Source organism: Ptiloglossa arizonensis, chromosome 3, assembly GCF_051014685.1.
Source record: "Ptiloglossa arizonensis isolate GNS036 chromosome 3, iyPtiAriz1_principal, whole genome shotgun sequence".
In the NCBI taxonomy this organism is placed as follows: domain Eukaryota; kingdom Metazoa; phylum Arthropoda; class Insecta; order Hymenoptera; family Colletidae; genus Ptiloglossa; species Ptiloglossa arizonensis.
Window position 1 is genome coordinate 2,568,620 of NC_135050.1, and position 24,289 is coordinate 2,592,908.

Below are 24,289 nucleotides of genomic sequence, written 5' to 3' on the forward strand. Positions count from 1 at the left end.
CCATTTGTTATTACTATCTTATTGCTTTCTCATATTTAGTTTATTACTCCAAGTCATTCTTTTATAATTTAAATAGACATACATATACGAACCACTACGTTAAGGATATTATTAAAATTATTGGATAATACACGAGACCTTAGTTAAAATACTATGATGTTGCTAGTCTCGTAAAAGACATTATTAATGTGCTTTTTTCGTTTCATGGCTACTAAAAAAATAGATTATAAGTAATGGTCTCTACGACCGGTGATAAAAAAAAGTTAGTACGTTACGTAAATTTTAAGAAATAGAGAAAACCTTCAAATGTCCCGTTTTATTATCACGGAGTGTATTCACCAGGAATACGGTTACATAAATAACAGTTTCTTACGAACATTTCTCATCTTCGTTGATGTCAGCTACAAACGTTGATAACATGTAAAATTTCTTGTCATTTGGTGGCAACTCTACTTTTGCAATTTTAGTACCGTCGTCGTACTGTTTCTTACAGTTACACACAGCTTACGTAACATTCGCTTTATAGCAACATACGAGTATCTTATACACGTTTGCCTATTTGTTTCTTATCTGAATACAAGACATATGTATTTGTATAAGTGGACAGACACGCCGATCTTGCAGAATGTGACTGTACAAGCTTCAAGTGACAGTTGTTTTCGCTGTCCACTCGACATACCTGCTTAGTGTCTTCTGCGAAGTGTCTTCAGTCTACTGTAAAAATCTTTATTTATTACGGTGTCAATTGTTATCAGTTCGATTCGACTGCTTTACGCTAAAAAATTACCATTAGTTCTCTGTTTTAAGTTAAATTTAAGTTAAACGTCAAGTTTTTAATCCACCAATTACTTTTTAAACACTTCCCAATTTTCACTAATTATTTATAATCCTTTCCTTCCCCTGACAATTTTTAATAAAACGTGGAAAAGAGATACTAAAATGCTTTTTAATTGTAAATACTTGAAGTTTGCTTTTTTCGTTACGGGGGAATCTGAATAACCATTTGGATAGAAAATTAAATCTTAGTTTCTGAAATTAAGAAATGTTCGTCGTTTTCAAATACGATTTTATTCTTGTCTAAATATTGGGAGTTTTCGAAGAAATAAATAATATTGCAATTGCCAAGCTAGGAATTCATTTCCAGTTCAGAATTGCGACGTAAAATATTCAACGTTATATTTGAACTTCGAAAGCGTCGTTTAAAGGATTAAACATCTATGTCTAACACGAGTATGTCATTTATAAATTTACTTTGAAATCGATGACTATTTCTGGTAATATGAAAATTTCATTAGAAAAAGATTAATACGACACTATTTTGATGCGTAAAAATCTGGACGCGTTTAAAATCAATATTTTCCTTCCCTAAATTACCATTTATCAGCCCGTTTAGCGTTGCGACGTAAATTTCACACAGTATGTGGACAATTTCTTTTACAATGATAAATAAGTCAAGATATCGTTGGGAACTGATTGGAGAAAGAATCAGTTGCAATTGAAAACACCGAAACTCCTAATCGCCACAATGATTCGAAATCAGAACGAGACTGAAGACTAGATTAAGTTGAAACAATTGCACAGTGATGCTATTCGAATAATGAAATTGCACCTAAGACTGAAGACGCTTCGCAACGAGTGGTATCGGTATCCCGGTCCCTGATCCTTACCGTCGATTTGAATCGCGGTAATACTTTAGGCCGGCGGATTGTCTCGGTTGCAGCATCCTAGGGATGTACCTGTTCGGGGGTAAGTTTTGCATGTGGGCGGACCGGAGTCGGCCCTGCACCTGTGCCGAGGTGGTCTCGCGGCACCCAATGTGTCGCTGTGATCGCAAACATTTCAACGACATCGTCTGGGCACTTGTCACGGTCTTTCAGGTACCACTGTTCCTCCCTTTTACACCAAAAACACTGTGTATGCACTAAGTATTTTTAAGCACATGATATCCTCCCTCCTTCTATACTTATAACCATACCTTTAACTGTATCTATATCTATATCTATATTTATACCTATAACTGTAGTTACGTCTATATTATGATGCCTATGATTATGTCTATACTGCATCTATGCTTATATTATGATGCCTATGATTATGTCTATGCTGTATCTATGCCTATGCTTATGGCTATGGCTATGGCTATGCCTATGCCTATGCCTATGCCTATGCCTATGGTTATATTTATGTCTATTTCTATGTCTATGTTTATATCTGTGTCTATGTCTACGTCTGTGTCTATGTCTATGTCTATGTCTATGTCTATGTCTATGTCTATGTCTACGTCTATGTCTATGTCTATGTCTATGTCTATGTCTATGTCTATGTCTATGTCTATGTCTATGTCTATGTCTATGTCTATGTCTATGTCTATGTCTATGTCTATATCTATGTCTATGTCTATGTTTATGTTATATCTCTGACCCTGTCTATGTTTATGATATGTCTATGTCCACTATGTCTGTGCTGTGTCTATACCTATATTTATGTTTATATCTATGTCTATATCTATATCTATGCCTATGTCTATGTCTATATCTATGTCTATATCTATGTCTATATCTATGTCTATATCTATGTCTATATCTATGTCTATATCTACGTCTATATCTACGTCTATATCTATATCTATGTCTATGTCTATGTCTATGTCTATGTCTATGTCTATGTCTATGTCTATGTCTATGTCTATGTCTATGTCTATGTCTATGTCTATGTCTATGCCTATGCCTATGTCTACATCTACGTCTACCTCTACGTCTACGTCTACGTCTACGTCTATATCTGTGTCTGTGTCTGTGTCTGTGTCTGTGTCTGTGTCTGTGTCTGTGTCTGTGTCTGTGTCTGTGTCTGTGTCTGTGTCTGTGTCTGCGCCTGTGCCTGTGCCTGTGCCTGTGCCTGTGTCTATGTCTATGTCTATGACTATGTCTATATCTATGTCTATACCTATGACTATGTCTATGTTTATGTTATATCTCTGTCTCTATCTATGTTTATGATATGTCTATGTCCACTATGTCTGTGCTGTGTCTATGCCTATATTTATGTTTATATCTATATCTATGTCTATGTCTATGTCTATGTCTATGTCTATTTCTATTTCTATTTCTATGTTTATGTCTATGTCTATGTCTATGTCTATGTCTATGTCTATGTCTATGTCTATGTCTATGTCTACATCTACGTGTATGTCTGTCTGTGTCTATGCCTATATCTATGTTTATGCCTATGTCTATGCTATGCCTATCTATCTCTATACCGTGTCTACCGTGTCTATACCTATGTCTATGTCTATGTCTATTCCGTGTCTATACCTACGTCTATGTCTATGTCTATCTCTACATCTACGTCTACATTTACATCTATATCTACTTCTACGTCCACATCCACGTCCATGTCCAAGTCTATATCTATGTCTTTGTCCATTTCTAAATCTATACTTCTTTGTCTTTATATATATATATATATATATAATATATAATATATATATATATATATATATAATATATAATATATATATATATATATATATATATATATATATATACACATAAGTATATATGTATGTGTATGTATGTATATATATATATGTATTGTATCTATATGTATGGATCTATACCTGTGTCTATATCTGCATCTATATCTGTATCTATATCTGTATCTATATCTGTATCTATATCTGTATCTTTATCTGTATCTATATCTGTATCTATATCTATATCTATATCTATATCTATACCTATATCTGTATCTATATCTGTATCTATATCTGTATCTACATCTGTATCTATATCTGTATCTATATCTGTATCTATATCTGTATCTATATCTGTATCTATATCTGTATCTATATCTGTATGTATATTTGTATCTATATCTGTATCTATACCTGTATCTACACTTGTATCTATATCTAATTCTATATCTGTATCTATATCTGTATCTGTATCTGTATTTGTATCTGTATTTGTATCTGTATCTGTATCTGTATCTGTATCTGTATCTGTATCTGTATCTGTATCTGTATCTGTATCTGTATCTGTATCTGTATCTGTATCTGTATCTGTATCTGTATCTGTATCTGTATCTGTATCTGTATCTGTATCTGTATCTGTATCTGTATCTGTATCTGTATCTGTATCTGTATCTGTATCTGTATCTGTATCTGTATCTGTATCTATAACTATATCTATATCTATATCTATATCTATATCTATATCTATATCTATATCTATATCTATATCTATATCTATATCTATATCTATATCTTTTTCTATATGTATATCTATATCTATATCTATATCTATATCTATATCTATATCTATATCTATATCTATTTCTATATCTATTTCTATATCTATATCTATATCTATATCTATATCTATATCTCTATCTATATCTGTATCTATATCTGTATCTATATCTGTATCTATATCTGTATCTATATCTGTATCTATATCTGTATCTATATCTGTATCTATATCTGTATCTATATCTGTATCTACATCTGTATCTACATCTGTATCTATATCTGTATCTATATCTGTATCTATATCTGTATCTATATCTGTATCTATATCTGTATCTATATCTGTATCTATATCTGTATCTATATCTGTATCTATATCTGTAGCTATATCTTTATCTATGTCTTTATCTATATCTGTATCTATATCTGTATCTATATCTGTATCTATATCTGTAGCTATATCTTTATCTATATCTGGATCTATATTCATGGCTATATCTATATCCATGTCTATATCTGTATCTATATCTATATCTATATCTGAATCTATATCTGTATCTATTGCCGTATCTATATCTGTATATATATCTGTATCCATATCTGTATCCATATCTGTATCGATATCTGTATCCATATCTGTATCCATATCTGTATCCATATCTGTATCCATATCTGTATCCATATCTCAATCCATATCTGTATCCGTATCTGTATCCATACCTGTTTCCATATCTGTATCCATATCTGTACCCATATCTGTATCTATATCTGTACCCATATCTGTACCCATATCTGTACCCATATCTGTACCCATATCTGTATCTATATCTGTACCCATATCTGTATCCATACTTGTTTCCATACCTGTATCCATACCTGTATCCATACCTGTATCCATACCTGTATCCATACCTGTATCCATACCTGTATCCATACCTGTATCCATATATGTATCCATACATGTATCCATATCTGTATCCATATCTGTATCCATATCTGTATCCGTATCTGTATCCATACCTGTTTCCATATCTGTATCCATATCTGTACCCATATCTGTATCTATATCTATATCTATATCTATATCTATATCTATATCTATATCTATATCTATATCTATATCTATATCTATATCTATATCTATATCTATATCTATATCTATATCTATATCTATATCTATATCTATATCTATATCTATATATATATCTATATCTATATCTATATCTATATCTATATCTATATCTATATCTATACCTATATCTATATTCATTTCTAGATCTATGTCTATATCTATATCTATATCTATATCTATACCTATACCTACATCTTTATCTATATCTATATCTATACTATATCTATATCTGTATCTGTATTTATATTTGTGTGTATATCTATGGCTATATTTATACTTATATCTGTATCCATATTTTCATTTATGTTTGTAACTGTATAGCTACACATAAATCCGTAGCGAAAAAAGATGTTTTTTACACTCCATTTATTTGGGAGAATAAGCAACGCAGAAAATAATGACTGCAAAGTGTTTTGTTCTACTTTTAAAATAACTCATTTTATTTAAAAAATGCATATATTACGGATTACGTTACCATTCTAAAATCTACTTTTCTAGAGACTTATACACTATGGATCTTAACTTGTGGTACAAGTAGATTGAGGAAAATTCTATGATACAAAATAATTTGAAATAATATAATCACTTTTTATCGTTCGAAGCTTCATTTTTCAAAAAAGTAAATTCGAAAAGCATTTGAGTGCGATCTGGCCGATGCATAGCAAAATGAATTTTACTAAAAGCTACTACTACTTTCATTGCTTCTGTACACTGAACAATATTAGTGCTTGTTTACTGTCAATGTATCAATTTGTTCTTAAGTTTTGCGAACGAACTCTACAAACATATTAAGTAACAATAGTTTGTACATAAACCAGATACATGTAGTTAAGATATTGTTCAAAATATGCACACTGATGGTATCAAAGTATTCGTATCATGTCCCCTCACAGATAAAAAACGAAGGCCATTAGATTCAATGATAGTGCAAGCCAAAGTAAGCACTGTTCCATCACGGCCGATGCAACATTTATATTCGTTAGTTAAAAGCTGACGTGCATTTTTTATGAAGTTTTATCATGTTGGAAAGTAAAAGTTCTTCTAACAGATAATGCAAGATTTTCTAACAGAAATAGTCCGTTGGGTAAACACGCTTCGAAATGTTTCGTAAAATAAAAAGTTATTCTCTCATTTCGACTTAATTTGATTCATATAATCTCACTTACTTCCGTTAAATTACAATTTATGATTCATCGTGTATATAGAAAAAGGTGGTTGGGTGGATGCAACGAGATCATTTCAATGTCACATATTTTTAAACGGCAAATATGTAATACATTTGTTTACAAATTAATAGAGATCCAAGCAATTATCTGAATTTATTCCACTTGTATAAAATTTCATATAATTTAAATTAATTGTGGTAAAATTTTCGATTATCTTTTATTTATCGTATATAAAATATTTTACCATCCATGATTTGATCACCTAATCTGTATCCAAATTTCCACATAATTAGTCCAGGGTTCTTTGAAATAAAAACTAAAAATAATATTTTTTACATAATACGATTTCATAACGACAGTTTAAAATCAAAGTTTTGTCATCAAAAACAATTTTATTTAATCCTCTAATTGCGAACAATTTCTAAACAAAACGCATGCTGAGTGTAGAAAACCTTTTGTATTGAGTATGTATGTGCACATATGTAAATACATGCCTAACGCTTATAGGCGTTTATTGAACATGATCAACTAATCGACTGAATGCCTGTAGATGCTGATCGCAGTCAAAGGGTTAAAGAAGAAGACGTCGGTTGTTTTCATAAATCAGTAAAATTCATAGTATTTTTTGAATTCTGTAAAAAATTAAAAGTAAAAAATAATTCTTGCGAATAAATTAACTGTATTGTTGTATTAGTTTTTTATGTTTGTTGCATTAATTTAGTAATCGTGTATTATTTCTTATGTTTAAATTACACAATTCGTACTGAGATCAGATTTAAAAATTAACCGAAAAATCAACGGGAAACAAAACATAATGTTTAATTTGAACTACAATTATATAATACTTTGTTGCTACATTAAAATTTTTTTAAAATATTTCAAGGTTACTGAAAAAGAACATGTTTATTTTTGTTAGTCCGTATTATATACCCACGCAGAATGATTCAAAAGAAAAAAATTTCTCTCAAATACTATTTCTAAATATGCATTTGAAATAGAAATATTCTATTTTTAAATTATATACTTACTTTCTTGTTGTAAAGAAATTTGACTGTATTAAGTTCATACAATAAGTGAGTTAACTTCCTTAACCACGTATTTATTCATTCCAGGAAAAAGAAATGTATAAATTACAGTAAGACAAATTTGTCTTAATGTTTTCTTGCTTTTTGAAATTTTTTTACTTCAAATTATTATTGTAAAGAAGCCCCAGAACGAACACGAAACATTTGCAGATAAAATGTGAATTTTTTGCATAAACTGATTTTCATTTGAATTGATATATACAGTATAAATTCTGTTCTATCTGATAGTCCTGGCTAATGTGACTTAACACTGCTGATTTAACACATGGTTTTATTCATACACGCTTTGTAATTATAACAGAAACAAAGATTCTACTAAACGTGACTTAAAATGAAATGTTTTCAAATTCTTCACGAATATTTTCGAACGCAAATGGATTTTTTCTCTCCGAAATATATGTTTTTATTAGATAAAAAGCACTTTGCAGCAACAACTTCATATTTTCTTCAATATTATTCCGAAAAATAAGTGCGATTGTTTACTCACTGTACTATAATCTTCCAATAATTGACACGATTATTCCCTGGATAATTGAAACGAAATGTTTTTCACCACCATTTATGTTTATTCCCATGCATAAAGTTAACTTTCATCCATTAATGAAAATTGAAATTTGTGCATTTGTCATTGTATTTTTAGATATGAGAGTACATCGATGAATTAGTGAGCTTTTTCCGGTGAGAATGAAACCAAACACAAACTGAGTCAAAATATGTTTAATTATACGTTATTCGAATCACTTTTGAGAAACTTCCAATCACGCATAATTGAAATTAGTCCAAAAAAGTTCGTATCTGGACTTATTTTTACCGGAAACAGCTCATCAATTTATTGTCAGCACCCTCATGAAAATATAATGAAAAATATAGAAATTTCAGTTTTCCAGTTTTTGTTGCTTTTTATCCCGATCGTTCTCGATATGTCCCGTGTAAATATAATATGTACGCTGACAATATCTGCATAGCTCAAACATGGCACAAGATGAAAGAAATTTGACTTCTGGATACTAAATCATAATTTCGATTCAATTATCGAGAGATTATTGTACATATATAATTATATCTGCATCTATGTGTAGGGTGTTTCTAAAATAAGAAATCAAACTTTAAAAGTGCATTCTATGCAATTGCATTCATGATAGAAATGATATAAACATACTTCTATAAGTGCTTGGTTTCGAGTTTTCAACGATTCGTATTACAGGAGCATACGATAGCATAACGCAAACAACCATAAATAGGTACCAAATTACGATAAGAATGATAGTATTCAATTCTGATTAGTCTCTGTATCATGGTATGTTGTTACTCTAAGGCTGAAATTGCAGATATTTATTCCACGTATTGATGTGTGAATTCACGTATTAATGAGTGTTGCACAGAAGCCTAGAGACGAGTACATCTTAAAATTTCTATACAATATTTATTTTGAAATATAACTAATAAGTATAATATTTTTCTAAGTATTGCACATATTTTATACGTTGAACAAAATTACAAATGTACGTTGTACAAGAAAATGTATTTATTAACAATATTAGAAAATGTAGTCAAAATTCTTATATTAAAATGATAGCATCAGTTCTTACAAGTATTAAACCATTTACAACAAATTGTTCTTAAAGAAAGATGCTTATAGAATGATAAAACTTTGAATTTTGAACTCGACTAATTGAATTTTATAATTATGTCGCGCGTGTATCAGTATAGTAATCATAGCATTACTGCAAATTAAAAACTCTTATATCTCGTATTGTAGTTTCATGAGAGTATTATCAATTAACTAACGAAATTCTCTCGATGCAAATGAAACCAAAACAGGACTATATTTGGAGGATATTTATTCTTTTGTTCGTGTAGATATTCAAGATGCATGCGATTGACAAGTCAATTTCACTTATAACTTGAAAGAATCACGCACTCCAACAGTCGAAACGTTTGTTGTTAACAAATAATTTTCTTACTTCGGTTGATCAATTTCATTTAATGTATCGAGTGTGAACGAGAACGACATTTAAAGAAACCTTATACTTATTAATACAAAATAAAGATTGTATAAGAATTTCAAGGTGTACTATTATTTTGTAATCAGAGACTGTAACTAACATCTTCTCTAACACGAAACTTTGGAAAACTCCAATTCGAAAGAAGTATTTAAGATTTTAATTAGGAAGAGTATTCTAATCACTTATGTTAAGAACACCCAGTATGCCACGAATGTACACGTACGGTTTGCACGCGAGGAGATTCCATTTGAAGGTATGACAGATTCTATTCGTTCCAAGACAATCCTGTCAAGTGTGAACTCCTCGCTTGTGTACTATACGTGTTGTTATATATATAGTGTTGTGTACAGTTTTACCGCTTTCTTCACTCCTTCGCGTTCTACTCTTTTTTCTTGATATTATATGTCAAGTAGACACAGACCTTTCTCTTCCTCGCTTCGTCCATTTTCTTTACTTCCATCTATGTCCGCCCTATATACAGCTTAATGGAGCATCGTTGCAGATTATCAACGTGCTAACGAGTTTCTCTCTTTTCCCTTGTTTTCTTACACTAATTTTTGTTTCCTGCAATAAAATAATGGTGTGAGATAGCGATATGTTTGTCGCGCGATTAACACGGTACGTTGTCAACTGACGGAGTTAATCGATTACACGGAGCACACACGCGTGTTGTTATCTTGTTTTTTTTTTTTTTTTTTTTTTTTTTTTTTTTTAAATAACCGCATCTCGTTGTCATATTTGTTGCTATAAATGGAAACGTTGTGACGAAAGAATCGAAACAAAAGCACTACAGTCGAGTAACCACTTTAAGCTTTTATTGTATACTGAACACAGAGAGAAATTCGTGGTGAAATTGGTACAAATATATCTAATGATTGAAAGAAAAAAAAATACGAGACGATACTGATTGGTATTGTCTATAACTTTTTTTGTAAAGTTTCCAGTCGATAGAACTAGTTGACGAACAGATACAACTAGTTTCCTGATAGATACCAAATGAAATTTGGAGAGATAAATTATCGATAGTAATAGAAAAATTGCTTATTAAAAGTTTATCGTAAGTTAGAAGCCTTGCCTATCGTTCGTCTCGTGAATCGCGATGAATGTCATTTGCATAATGTACAGTGAGGATTTTTCGTTTTCCTTTTTATATAGATCTTGACCCAGGAGGATTGGAACGTTGTACTGTTCAACGGCATGCAGAAAACATCACATTGGGCAGCTCTTTACTTCGTTGCACTAATGACCTTTGGAAATTATGTTCTCTTCAATCTTCTCGTCGCCATTCTCGTCGAAGGATTCTCTTCGGAGGTATGTCGATTATAGTTAAATTAAATTCAATTTTACACGCAAAATCGCAAGGTATAACGATGAAGGTACTTAAAGGGTAAGATGGAGATAACTCCTCGATGAACATAAACGATCATTTCGTTTTGATACTCTTCAAGCCTGCAAATCGCAAAATTTGTCCCGTTTTTGTACAAAATTTCATTCAAAATTTGTCTACTTTTTTTCTTCATTGTTTTTTTTTTTTTTTTTTATAAAAAATGGGATTAGGGGATTCAGGTAAAGGAGATTAATGTTTCTTACTGTTTTATTTTTATTTTTAGGAGAATAATATTAATCGATTGACGAGATTTTCCTCCTGAAAATAATTCTGAACACCACTTCAATTCGAACTATTTTTAACTATAATTTATTTGAATCATTTCTTAATAATATTCTAGTTTGTTGATCATTTTCTCATTTGAATCATTTTTTAATAATATTTCTAATTTCTTAATCATATTCTCATTTGAATTATTTCTTAATAATATCCTGGTTTGTTGATAATATTCTCATTTGAATAATTTCTTAATAATATCCTAGTTTGTTGATAATATTCTCATTTGAATTATTTCTTAATAATATCCTGGCTTGTTGATAATATTCTCATTTGAATCATTTCTTAATAACATCCTAGTTTGTTGATCATTTTCTCATTTGAATCATTTTTTAATAATATTTCTAATTTCTTAATCATATTCTCATTTGAATTATTTCTTAATAATATCCTGGTTTGTTGATAATATTCTCATTTGAATAATTTCTTAATATCCTAATTTGTTGATAATATTCTCATTTGAATCATTTCTTAATAACATCCTAGTTTGTTGATAATATTCTCATTTAAATCATTTCTTAATAATATTTTAGTTTATTGATCATATGATCATGATGATACGATTGAGAAATAGAAAAGTCATCAATTTACATTAGTAGTTATCACGTCGATACGCGCGCAATATCGGTTCGAAGTTCGAATTCTTCTAATTAGTGATTAGGGTATTTCCTGATCTTGAATCCCTAACGCAGACTTGATCTAAAAGCGAGGTATGTATTATACTCTGTTCAAGCGCATCATAAATACGTGTATTTTGTAATGAACGCAAAATTGCTTTGTCTTCGATAAATTGTACTTTATCTTGTTCTGTATCATTCTTGTTACACATTTGTAACACCTTCCTTTAAATAATTGGTTCCGTGTTTTTCATCAATGTTTTTTTTTTTTTTTAAATACTTTTTGCAGTGCTTATAACATACTTCTACAATTCACCAAGTCTATTATCAATGTGCTTTTTAACAAATTCAATAGTTGGCTTTTATAAAAATATTCATCCCTTGTTCGTTTTAAAAACGTTCTAATCTGGATAAGCTGTATAAATAGAGAACATGCATATCGGGCAGTTATACCTACTAATGTATATGTATAATGTATATTTTTATACTAATAAAAGCCAACTTACACATTGATATGAATACGAATTTTCGTTTATCAGTATTCTTAGTAAATCACTATTCATTTTTAAATATCAATCTTAAAGACATATGTAAACAACAATAACTAATATTTTGGAGATATTTAAAATAAGAGGAATAACATATTTTTTTTATTATTTGGCTTAACAGAGAGACCTCAATCTTTTTAAATATTAAAGTACGAATAATTACATCATTATATGTGGTATAGGCAAATTAAATAATCGGTACAAGCATAATACAATATTAATATAAGAACGTATTAATGTTTCGACTCTGATTTTCAGACCTCCTTGATATGTAATAAATTCAAAAAATAAACTAATATAGCAAAAGATTGGTAGAAGAAAATGAACGATACCATATATTTTTAAATGAAATTACAATAAGAATCTAGATGATGACATACAAGTATATTAGTATGTCATTATGTCACAACAAAAAGTTATTTCATTATTGGTTTGATTTCGTACCACATAAATTAATGACTAACAAAAAAATGAATTTCTTTCATATCGTAAATGTCCCTCAAGGGCATTCTATACAGCTCGGTTCATTTTAGAAATCTAAAAAATTCCAATGTCCCTTGTGACTACAGTGTAAACCCCGTCACGTGTCTTTAACGTAAGCCTTAACAGTTATTATGTACCAATATGTTGAAATGATACAAGACAGACAAGAAACGAAATTTCGAGTGGAGTTTAACAAACGATATATTAGGAATAATTCACTAGTGGTTTTGTGCGATCAATTGATATTGATCTGATTATATAATAGTTTTCCCGTTCCTGATGAACCATTAATAGCTCTATTAATATTGCAATTAATTGTTACGTAAAGCAATCAATAGTAAATTAACAAGTACGAAATGAATAGTGACGTAAACGGAGCTAACTATATAGTAGTAATTTTGACTAAGAAAGTACAAAACATTTATGTATTTTTTAGAGGAATGAACGAAGAGAGCGAGAACAAAGAGAGATGGCTAGGCTTGCTGCAAAAGAAGCAGGAATGGGGAGCGATGAAGGATCATCTAGGATATCAAGGTCACATTCGATCACGGATAGTGATACTTATACTCAGGTATAGAGATGCAATTAGAGAGTTTGTTTAATATCAATTTTCTGGTAGAAGCAAACAACTTCTTTACGTATTCCTATACATTATAAACAGCTTGAGAATTTCATAAATCTTTGCGTATTTTCGTTTCGGTAAATTCAATTTCGAGAAAATATATACACATACAGAGAAACTTCACCAACCGACTAACTTATACGATTTTTTCGTGTCACGCTAAATTAATTTATCGATGCTTCCCTCGTAGAAATCAGTCAGTTAATTTTTAAAGGTTCGTTCACGTACCAGTTTCTACATTTTTAAATCGTAAAAGCCTTTTTAAAAAATTACCCCAATTTCAATATGAACGTTATTATAAATTTTATTACTACTCGTCACAGTTTGCGTCAGCTTCTCATTTATCAAATTCGAGAATAGAGAGCAGTGTTGGACAGTTAACCGATAGGACTATGTTTGTGTCTATTTACATTGAGCTAAAACTTCGCATAATTAAATACATAAAGACTTACGAAGCCATGGAACTGTTAACCACGACACTTTTTCGTACAATAGATGATTCACGTTATTCAAGGTGAGCATGTTAGGCGTCTTGCACTATAGGAATGCATACTAATATTTTTCTTTTAATCGTCCTCTCTTTTGTGACAAATTTGTTTCTATTTCCATGCAGTTGGATCTCATTTTTTGGGTTAGTTCAAAACATTATAAACCTCTCCGTTTAACAAAAGAAAACGATATATCTCTTCGCTTCGAATTAACAATAAATAAATAATAGGTTGTTCAATAAGTTTTGTCGTTCGATGAAACTTATTGAACAGTATAGTACTAGGTTGCTCGATCAATTTTGTCGTTCGATAAATCTTATTGAACAACCTATTATAGTATAAGTATTCCCAAAATGCAGGATCGAAAAAATTCCTGGCAGAGTGCGGAAGAGCTACGTAAATATAAAGACAACAACAGCAGAGAGAAGCAAAACACCGTTTGGAAGCAACAGATGGAGGAACCAAAATGTAATATACAGAAAGAAAATAAAATGATGGGAAGCACAGGACAACCGCCAATTATTACCCATACAGCGGCCACTCCTCAAGATTCACCAAATACTACCCTCGACGTTGGCTACAGAGATTTGAATTGTCAAGCTGTTTACCCAACTGCAGCGCTGTCAATCGAGTCTATCGATCGTTCGGGTGTATGTATAATATTCAAGTATTGTTTAAATCGAATGAATAGTATTAAAAGAAATTATTCAAATTCAAGACGTGGATTTATTTTGTTTTTCCACGAAAATGTTCATTTTGCAGAGCCAGTGTAGTATACCTTCGGGATTATTAAAATTGCCAGATGTGGGGAACAAAATACCAACTAAGAATCTTATTGCCGGACAATTTCCCAGACGAATAAGTCTAATCACAGCTGCTGTTAATCCTGCAACAAGGGAATCATCTAGTTCGAGGTACATCTTAATTTAAGTTCTAAATATTTAGTTTAATTTCATTTATTGCGGAGGATTCATACGCAGGTGGGAATCCTTTTATGGGGTGATTCTGCATATCAAAATAAAATGAAAATCAAAAATGACAAAATTGCGTTTGAGGTTTTGGTTTCGAGTTATTAATTGTTTTGTTCTCAAATACGTTATAGAGGATCAAAAGATACGTGTTTTTATATATCTCGTTTTCATATTGAGAGGGTGAAACCACCACTAAAGTTAATAATACGAGATACGAAAAATAGCTTAAGATTATCTCAAAGTTCATTATCTAACTTATAGTATAAATTTATTATCAATAAGTTTGCATCTTATATCGGTGGATGAATGATGCCCATACCGTCAGACACTTTTATCAGAGGGCAAATTATCTCCAATCGTTTAAATGCACATTTGAAAAACTTGAAACCTGTAAGAAGACTCACAAGATCTTTAAGAAACCTTAGGTATAATGATTGTATGACAACAGATTAATGGTTTTATGATCTTTCAATCCTTTTTGAAGTGTGAACCACCCCTTGGTCAATTACATTTGCCTTACTAGACTGATCAAATTCGAGTAAAGACTATTTCTTGGAAAGTGACATTGCATAATAGTAAATCATGAAACAGAAACTTTTAGATATTAAGATCGATAACTTTTTTTAACGTAGTTTAATAATTCTACGCTAATTTTTATTTGCGAAATTGTACCACTAATCTTTGTCGATGTAGAAGAGTCGAGAAGAAGATGAAAAAAACAGTTTCAATGTAAGAAGAGAATTTATATTAACACATTGCCAGTACCACCCCATTTCATGACACATCACTGGATGACTTAACAGAGAAACCTCCATTTACCATATTTATAGCAACCTAAAACTAAAAATAATATCAACAGATACTATTTGAGACTTGATTTTAGAAAGACATACTATATATACGAGGTGTGTGTTTTTAGTTTTTTACAATATGCTAGGAAAGCATTGGTTATATAATTACCAGTAAAAGTAAGGAAAATTCTTTTCAGGAACAAGAGTGACAACTCTTTTTTTAAATGGTGTACACTTTTCTTTACGAAAAAACTTAATTTTCTGATTTTCATTATTCTGTTCGCCGAAAATGGTTACAATTTCATTTTTTGTCTCGTTACAGTCCATCGAAAATACAAAGGGGTTACTCGTGGAAATTATCACGGCCATCCTTGAGAAGAAAACATTGGTCCCAAACGGAAGATGAACTTCCTGGAAGAACTACTGTTTTAAACAACGGTCGAAGCACTCTGCTTGGCGCCAATTCAACGTAAGATATAAATGAATTAACATTATGAAATATTTCACCGAACATTATCATTAAGGAAAAACTCTTCTTGGCTTTTGGTAATAGAAGAAAATAATTAAGATAGAAATTGTTCAATCGCAAAAGACAAATCTTATAATTAGCACTTGAAGATTTCAAGGTCATCGAGATTTTTTCAATGGAATTATATTTTTTTGTCCATTGAATTCAGTAGCAATGTGACTTTTTAAAGTACTCTATAAAAATTTGTATCAATGAAACATTAACACTGTTTTCAAGAATCCATTGAAGTTCCAAGTTATCACTTTTGACGTCTGTTATACTTATACAAATAATACATAAAAATTAGACGATTTTAAGGAAGTGACAATAGATGCCTGAATATAAATTCTTTTTAACTCGAAAAAAATGTTTTAGCTGATAGAAACTGAAATTTTTGAGCTCCATCGGCTAAAATATCGTATACACAAAGGTAAATAGTCTTATGTAACAAATAATCGATGATCTTCGAATCTTGATCTTTAATACAAATTACGAGTATATGTCGATTATATGTCATATAATATTTGTCGCTTCAAACACCAAAATTTTTCTTCTAAAGACAAAGCTACTATTTTCTCATTTTTTATAAAACTACAATATAATAATACGTTAACAATATAATTAATGAATACACGATCGTTCCAATTTCTCTTGTCTCGTCATAAACTTTGTTCAATAAATTTTCAGTTTCAATGGCGGTTATTTGCACGGTTCGATAAGAAACGATACGCAAAGCGACACACCGAATAATCGTGCCACTATCTTAATGAGTAATAATCGTAGCCTCAGTCCTAATAATTCAATTGGAAGTCGTAGCTCCTCCATACGACGCTATACAGCAACGCCCAATCAGGTAACTAGATCAGGTTCAAGAAGTTACGTATGGTATACTCGGGATACAAAAACTTCTCCATAATATCACGAATACACGAAAACTACTGGCGAAGAAGTAGTGGCCCCTTCCTAAGTGCGTGTTGAAAGCACATAAAGTTATTATAAGTCACAAGAAATTCTTTCAACAACATTTGAAGACTGCAAAAAATCAAATACAATTTGATAGATTTTATCTTCCAATTTTAACTTCCTTTTGCAAATCGATAGATTATAGATTTCTGTTGGAATGTGCAGAGATAGAATGTAAATGTAAATGTAAATATTCTGTTGGAATGTAAATAGAAATACTCGATAATTCTAGACACGATCAAGATCGATACGATTCAAATATAAAATTGTATAATTATTTTGTGTACTTTATCATACTAGAGCGAACAATCCACAGAAACGCATACTCTTCTTGAAAAGGTACAGCCAAAATTCTTTTGTTTACAAGAAAGAAATAATTTTATTTGTAAATAAAAAAGAAAAGTTATACAATCACGGTGACTTCGATGCAACATACCGACATTTATAATAGATATATAATGCAAGTAACGTTCTACATAACTTTAATTATCTGTCTTAACAGTTATCGAATGTCCTACAAAAGTACGGTAAAATTATATTTCGAATGAAAAATATAAGAAAACAGTTTACGTATTTGAACATCTTTTTGAAATATATTCAGTTTTTTAAATTTGTCCTCGAATGCGTAGAATTTATGCACAAAACGGAGAAAAGAACTGATTTATTCAAAAAGAATCATTCCGTTAAAAAAAGACTACCATACTTATTAGGCGCATTGATGCACTTATGAAACAAGTGAGAATGTAAGAACACGGATTATATTATACCATTCGACTTTTTCTTGTATGATTTTTTTTCTCTCTTGGACAGAAAACCAGTAAGTAACATCTGTCCCAATTATGCGACATACCCTGTATTTCTTCCATTAAGTATATTCGTGTCGTGTATTAAGTATATAAACGAGTCTAACGTTTATAATTAATATGTTTTAAGATGCGTTGGATCGGCGACATTTCACGTAGAAACTCGTTGCGTGGATATGAAAACGTTCAGTCGCCGACAAGGAAAACCTCACCTTTAGACGAAGTGCCTATACAATGCTCAACGGCACGTACAATCAATAATTTGTCAATGGAGACTGGTCCACTACCCAGAATCAAACAACTTCCCGATCAAGCAGATGACAATCCGCGCGCAGACGAACAGCCACCTCCTCTGAATGGCCATGGAAGTGCTAGTAGTATCGAAAGAATTAAAAAGATATTCATGTTTTTCGAACCTAAAGGTTGCCTTAAAGAGCGCGATGATTATTCGCTCTATCTTTTTCCGCTGAGTAACAGGTACGTTCTTTTCTGTAGTTTAATTTCGTTAATGATAATCATAGTTACTTTTAATAAAGTGTAGACTTATTCAAGAACAACGAGAATTGTATACTTTTCCTTTCGTGAAAACTAAAATAACCAAAACCTCGGATTAATCGCATAACACCGTCAAGATATTTCATTTACGAGTATTTGTTACTTTAATCTTTGAACTGAGCTAATCATTTAATAAAAATGTTCATTATTCGATGGGAATAGTCTACCACATTATTGCAACTGTAAATTGTATCACCATTACTGAAATCGATGTAATATTTTTGTTTCAGGTTTCGAGTACTATGTAGATGGCTGGTTGATCAAAGATGGTTCGATAATGTAGTCCTTTTTTTCATTGGTCTTAATTGCATAACCTTGGCAATGGAGCGTCCGAATATACCACCTGATAGTGGAGAAAGACTTTTTTTAGCAACCGCGAACTACATTTTTACTGGAGTATTTGCCATCGAAATGTTCATCAAAGTAGTTAACTATAATTTACAAGACAACGCTATGTTCTCTCTGGAAAATTAATTTTTACAAGGATCGTTATTTATCTTAGGTTGTTGCATCTGGCATGCTGTACGGTTCGGATGCTTACTTTACGTCTGGATGGAACATTATGGACGGCGTCCTCGTAATCATTTCCATAATCGATTTGTCAATGTCTCTACTTTCGTCAAGTAGTCCGAGAATATTTGGAATATTGAGGGTACGTCCACATTTTCAAGTTGACAGTTTTCCAATACAAAGTACTTGTGTCAGTACACCGACCTCAAGAACCTTATGCATGCAACATACTGCAGATGCACGAACGTTTCTAAGAGAGAAGTGTATATCATTAGATTTACTCAACGTTTGAAAGTGGTTACTAACGATCGATTAATAGTTTAATTGACTAACAATCTAAACTGCTCTACTAAATACTTGATACTACAACTAGTGTAGTAGTTTTCTTGTAGTAAAAAGTTAGGTGTACATAGATATCACTATGTGCCACAATCTAGACGTTGTCGTAGCAGTATCCCTATCCCTGGTAGTTCTCATAGAGCAAATTTTCCGATCCATACTATTCATTCTATATCGTACATTCAATGGAATAGTTGATAGGTGAGAAAGTTTCCACTGGTTATGCTTTCATTGAGAACCATCCTCCCTGATTTGGGTGATAGTAAGGTAAGTGAAGCTCTCCTTCCTCGATATTCTCCCATTGTAACATAATCACAGCTTGATTCGTATGAAATGCATATGAATGTTATGAATTATACAATGTTTGTTAAAATCTATATTGTAAAATATGTATCTGTACTAAAACAGATCGCTGTCTTCTAATACATTCTTTCAAAAATTATATATGAGATAAAATTCTCTTACATTTTTGCTACATTTTTATATCAATTATTTGTTAATTGTTATTTTGCAGGTTTTTAGACTTTTAAGGTCACTGAGACCATTGCGGGTTATTAATCGAGCTCCTGGTTTGAAGCTTGTTGTTCAAACATTATTATCCTCTTTACGACCTATCGGCAACATCGTTTTGATATGCTGTACTTTTTTCGTAATCTTCGGTATCTTGGGCGTGCAGCTCTTTAAGGGTGCCTTTTATTATTGCGATGGGCCTGATATAAAAAGTGTACACAATAAAACGGACTGCCTAGCTGACAAACGAAATGTTTGGCTGAATAGAAAGTATAACTTTGATGATCTCGGGAAAGCTTTGATGTCGCTATTTGTGCTCTCGTCACGGGATGGATGGGTAAACATCATGTATACTGGACTCGACGCTGTTGGTGTCGATCAGCAGGTAATGAATACGGTGCAGCTATTTTTTTTATATATTACATTACTATTTACTGAGCTATTACTACCTAAACTATTATCTAATAACAGTACTATTTAATAGTATTATACAGTTGATATTTCACCAGTATTGAAACTAGCTATATAAATAGCTATATAAAAGATCTAACAACGCACTAATGTGTATCTAACTGTTAGAATGTATTCAAAGTATATTAACCTATATTCGTGTTATAGATCTTTGATCACCACTATAGATTTTTCTGTAACGAACGCAAGATTCTATACGATGAAATCAAAAATAGCGCAGATAAAGCATATTTTTCTGGAGAATACATAGAAATAAATGAAAACACCCTGGTAACGTCATTAGAGACACGATCTTCTAATTGATCATCACCTAAAACCAACCTCTTCCTAATTTTTGAATCGATTAATTGACCAGTTAAAAATCTGTAGTTGGTGATCAATAAATTGTATCACGAATGTGTATTTTTAATAGGTGATAACTAGAAGATACACATCATCAATAGTGCTATTGAAATGTTTTTCAAATGTCGGGATACTTCTCGAAAAGGATGTTTTACATCTAGTAGTCTTGAATTAATATTTTGCTAAGGATAACTAACAATTTTGAAAGTATATTATGTTTAAAGAAAATAAAAGTATTAACTAGCCAAAGACACTCGTTCTCTTGCTAAAGAATAGAACGAAAAATCTAAATTTGTCCAAATATAAACTATTCCAGCTTCCTTCTGTTGCAGCCAATCGAGAATTATTCAGAGTGGCGACTGCTCTACTTCATAGCTTTCATCCTACTCGTCGGTTTCTTCGTGCTTAATATGTTCGTAGGCGTTGTGGTGGAAAACTTTCACAGATGTCGCGAAGAACAAGAAAAAGAGGAACGTGTGCGAAGAGCTGCCAAGCGGGCCTTACAGATGGAAAAGAAACGGCGAAGTAAGAAAATTAAAATTTCATTTATCACATACCCGAAATATCTTCATTTAGTTATTCGTAGCCGGATCAAATTCAATTGGCCATTTAAGGTTATTGCTTCCACTAGACTGGGTGGTCCACGCAACTGTTTCAGATCATAACTCCGTTATTAATGCATTTACAAAAAAATGTCAAAGGAAAAAGGTAGATGGTTGGAAGAGCACCACACCTGTAGTACCTTAAATTTTTTTCAAATTTAACAGTGCATGTACAATTAAGAATTGCATCCTTTTTTTAAATGGAAATGCATATTTTTTGTAGCACAGATTCATTCCTCTGTTTATTCTACGCGAAAAATTATTAAGATATCATGGTAAAAAAATTATTAATTTTCGAGGTATTTTCAAAAAATATCTTTATTGAAGAACGATGTTTACGTTTACATCATAGTCATGAAGCGTTTGAGCATCTTCTACAATAAAGATATTTTTTGAAAATATCTCGAAAACTAATAATTCTTTTACCACGATACCTTAATATTTTTTCACGTAAAATGGACAGGGGAATGGATCTGTGCTACAAAAAATATGCATTTCCATTTAAAGAAAGGATGCAATTCATTGCACATGCACTGTTGTATTTGAAAGAAATCAAAGGTTCTACAGATGTAGTTTTCTTCGAGCCATTTACCTTTCTTCTTTGATATTTTTTCGTAAATGAAACAATTGTAAATGAAACCCAGTATATCACAACTAATGCGACTAGTACTTTTACGTCATTCCAACTTGTGTCTGCAAATTTGCACAAAGAGAAAAGTGGTCAGGTGCATCCAAACAATGTGGTGGGGATAAGTCTCTAGTGTCCTTGAGCGGCCAATTAATTTTAGCTCGATTTAATCTTTTCCAACGGTATTACGTAGGCTCAATCCGAATTTGAAGTCTGGATCGGTTATTTGTATATGAATAATAAAAATACGAAACTTGCTTTTGAAAATGAATTTATTTTTGTCAATTGCTCTGACCGACCAATTTTTAATTACAGCCCCCCCCCTTTTTTTTTAATTATTCGCAATATTGACATTTCCTTTTTAGAAATGCACGAGCCGCCTTATTACACGAATTATTCGAAATCCAGGCTCTTCGTTCATAACGTCGTGACATCTAAGTATTTTGACCTAGCAATCGCTGCGGTAATCGGCCTGAATGTTGTTACAATGGCTATGGAGTTTTATATGATGCCGAAAGCTTTGACTTACGCCCTAAAGATATTTAATTATTTCTTTACCGCAGTCTTTATCCTCGAATCCTTTATGAAGCTTCTTGCTTTGGGTTTGCATCTTTATCTTAAAGACAAGTAAGCGATACTTCATTGTTTTGTACCTCTTCGATGATACAAAAAATGATATTTAATTTTATGCCTAGCGTGATGTTGAAAATAAATATTTCGTTTCAGATGGAATCAGTTAGACGTAGGAATCGTGATACTGTCGGTAGTTGGCATAGTTCTCGAGGAAGTTGAGTCAAAAATCATTCCGATTAATCCTACCATAATTCGTGTGATGCGAGTTTTACGAATTGCTAGAGGTATACCGAAAGAAGCATAATATGATAATTATATATCGATATAATTTGATAAATATTCTAAACAAATTAATCAAAACATATTGTCTCGAAATACTTTTATTATTTTCCTATCTACTTGGCTAACGGACATTCTTTTTGCATAGTTCTAAAGCTACTGAAAATGGCAAAGGGGATACGAGCCCTTTTAGATACGGTAATGCAGGCATTGCCGCAGGTCGGAAACTTGGGTCTACTATTCTTTCTGCTATTTTTCATATTTGCAGCTCTTGGAGTAGAACTGTTTGGTCGTTTAGGCAAGTACAGTACAGATGTTTGCATTTATTTTAAAGAATTTCATGATTCCATCATTTCTAGTGACAGTATCCTCATATTATTTTAGAGATCAATTCATAAGCATGTACTTTTTAAATGTGTATCGTTTGTTTATGGTACTATCCAGTGTGACCTCTGTTGCTAAAACTTTTTAAAAATTTATTAACTTCATATGTTTTATATGTATCCTTCGTTAATTTTGTATGAATAGGTACACGAATTCATACATTTTTAAAGCTTTTTAATTGATGAATCTCTAAACGGTTTATAAATTATTAAAAAATTTACAAATTTGATTTCTAATTTATTTATATATAAAAATATTATAAAGAATATGTAAAACAATTTAAAACGAATTTATAAAATTTATAAATTATAATATATTTTTGAAGCCTAAAAATTTATAATGAATTCAGAAGTTTACAAATTATTATGAAATATATGAAAAATTTGTATTGTTTATAATGTGCTATTTGTGTGTGTATATATATATTGGATTGTTCGGAAAGTCATTTCGTTTTTTTTTATGAAAATGAAACACGATTTTTTTAGAGTGTATAAACACTTTATTAAATTACATATTCTCCATTTTGAAAAACGAAATGACTATCCGAACAACCTAATTATATATTAAAAATTTAAAAATACACGAGCTACTACTGTATTGTTCTACTACAACACACACACACACACACACACACAAACTAAAATCGTTACAAAACCAAGTGTTCAGCATACAAGATGTCCAAAACTTTAAAACATGATTCTATATGCAAAAATAGAACGAAAATAAAAAATGACAAAATTACGTTTGAGGATTAATGTCCGAGTTATTAATTGCTGAGTATACGCATAAAAGGTGTCAGAAGTAACGTCTAGAAGGACTAATTTATTTCATAGTCGACGTAATAACTTACGATATAACGCGGTACAGCTTTATTAAAGCTTATTATGTCAAGTCAATTAAACATTTTTTAAAGGAACAATAACAGCAACGTGTAATGTCACATATAATTCAACTATGAAGTAAATAAGTCCGTTTAGATGGCTGCGTGAGTTAACTAACATTTA

The 24,289-nt window shown here is 31.2% G+C and overlaps 1 protein-coding gene across 4 annotated transcripts in view; it reads left to right on the plus strand.

Annotated features, from left to right (window-relative positions):
* Nucleotides 1–24,289, plus strand: part of Ca-alpha1t (Ca[2+]-channel protein alpha[[1]] subunit T) — a 134,531-nt gene that overhangs the window by 105,818 nt on the left and 4,424 nt on the right. For 3 of the 4 annotated variants that reach the window (XM_076306879.1, XM_076306877.1, XM_076306880.1), the window contains 15 exons: nucleotides 1,721–1,877; nucleotides 10,791–10,946; nucleotides 13,383–13,517; nucleotides 14,416–14,706; nucleotides 14,819–14,970; nucleotides 16,141–16,287; nucleotides 17,014–17,179; nucleotides 18,223–18,569; nucleotides 18,878–19,070; nucleotides 19,150–19,299; nucleotides 20,011–20,391; nucleotides 21,152–21,344; nucleotides 22,415–22,676; nucleotides 22,776–22,906; nucleotides 23,050–23,199. In XM_076306879.1, coding sequence (XP_076162994.1) covers nucleotides 1,721–1,877; nucleotides 10,791–10,946; nucleotides 13,383–13,517; nucleotides 14,416–14,706; nucleotides 14,819–14,970; nucleotides 16,141–16,287; nucleotides 17,014–17,179; nucleotides 18,223–18,569; nucleotides 18,878–19,070; nucleotides 19,150–19,299; nucleotides 20,011–20,391; nucleotides 21,152–21,344; nucleotides 22,415–22,676; nucleotides 22,776–22,906; nucleotides 23,050–23,199 — 3,011 coding nt within the window. The remainder of the gene's footprint in view (nucleotides 1–1,720; nucleotides 1,878–10,790; nucleotides 10,947–13,382; nucleotides 13,518–14,415; nucleotides 14,707–14,818; nucleotides 14,971–16,140; nucleotides 16,288–17,013; nucleotides 17,180–18,222; nucleotides 18,570–18,877; nucleotides 19,071–19,149; nucleotides 19,300–20,010; nucleotides 20,392–21,151; nucleotides 21,345–22,414; nucleotides 22,677–22,775; nucleotides 22,907–23,049; nucleotides 23,200–24,289) is intronic. The other variant, XM_076306878.1, reaches the window with a different exon arrangement.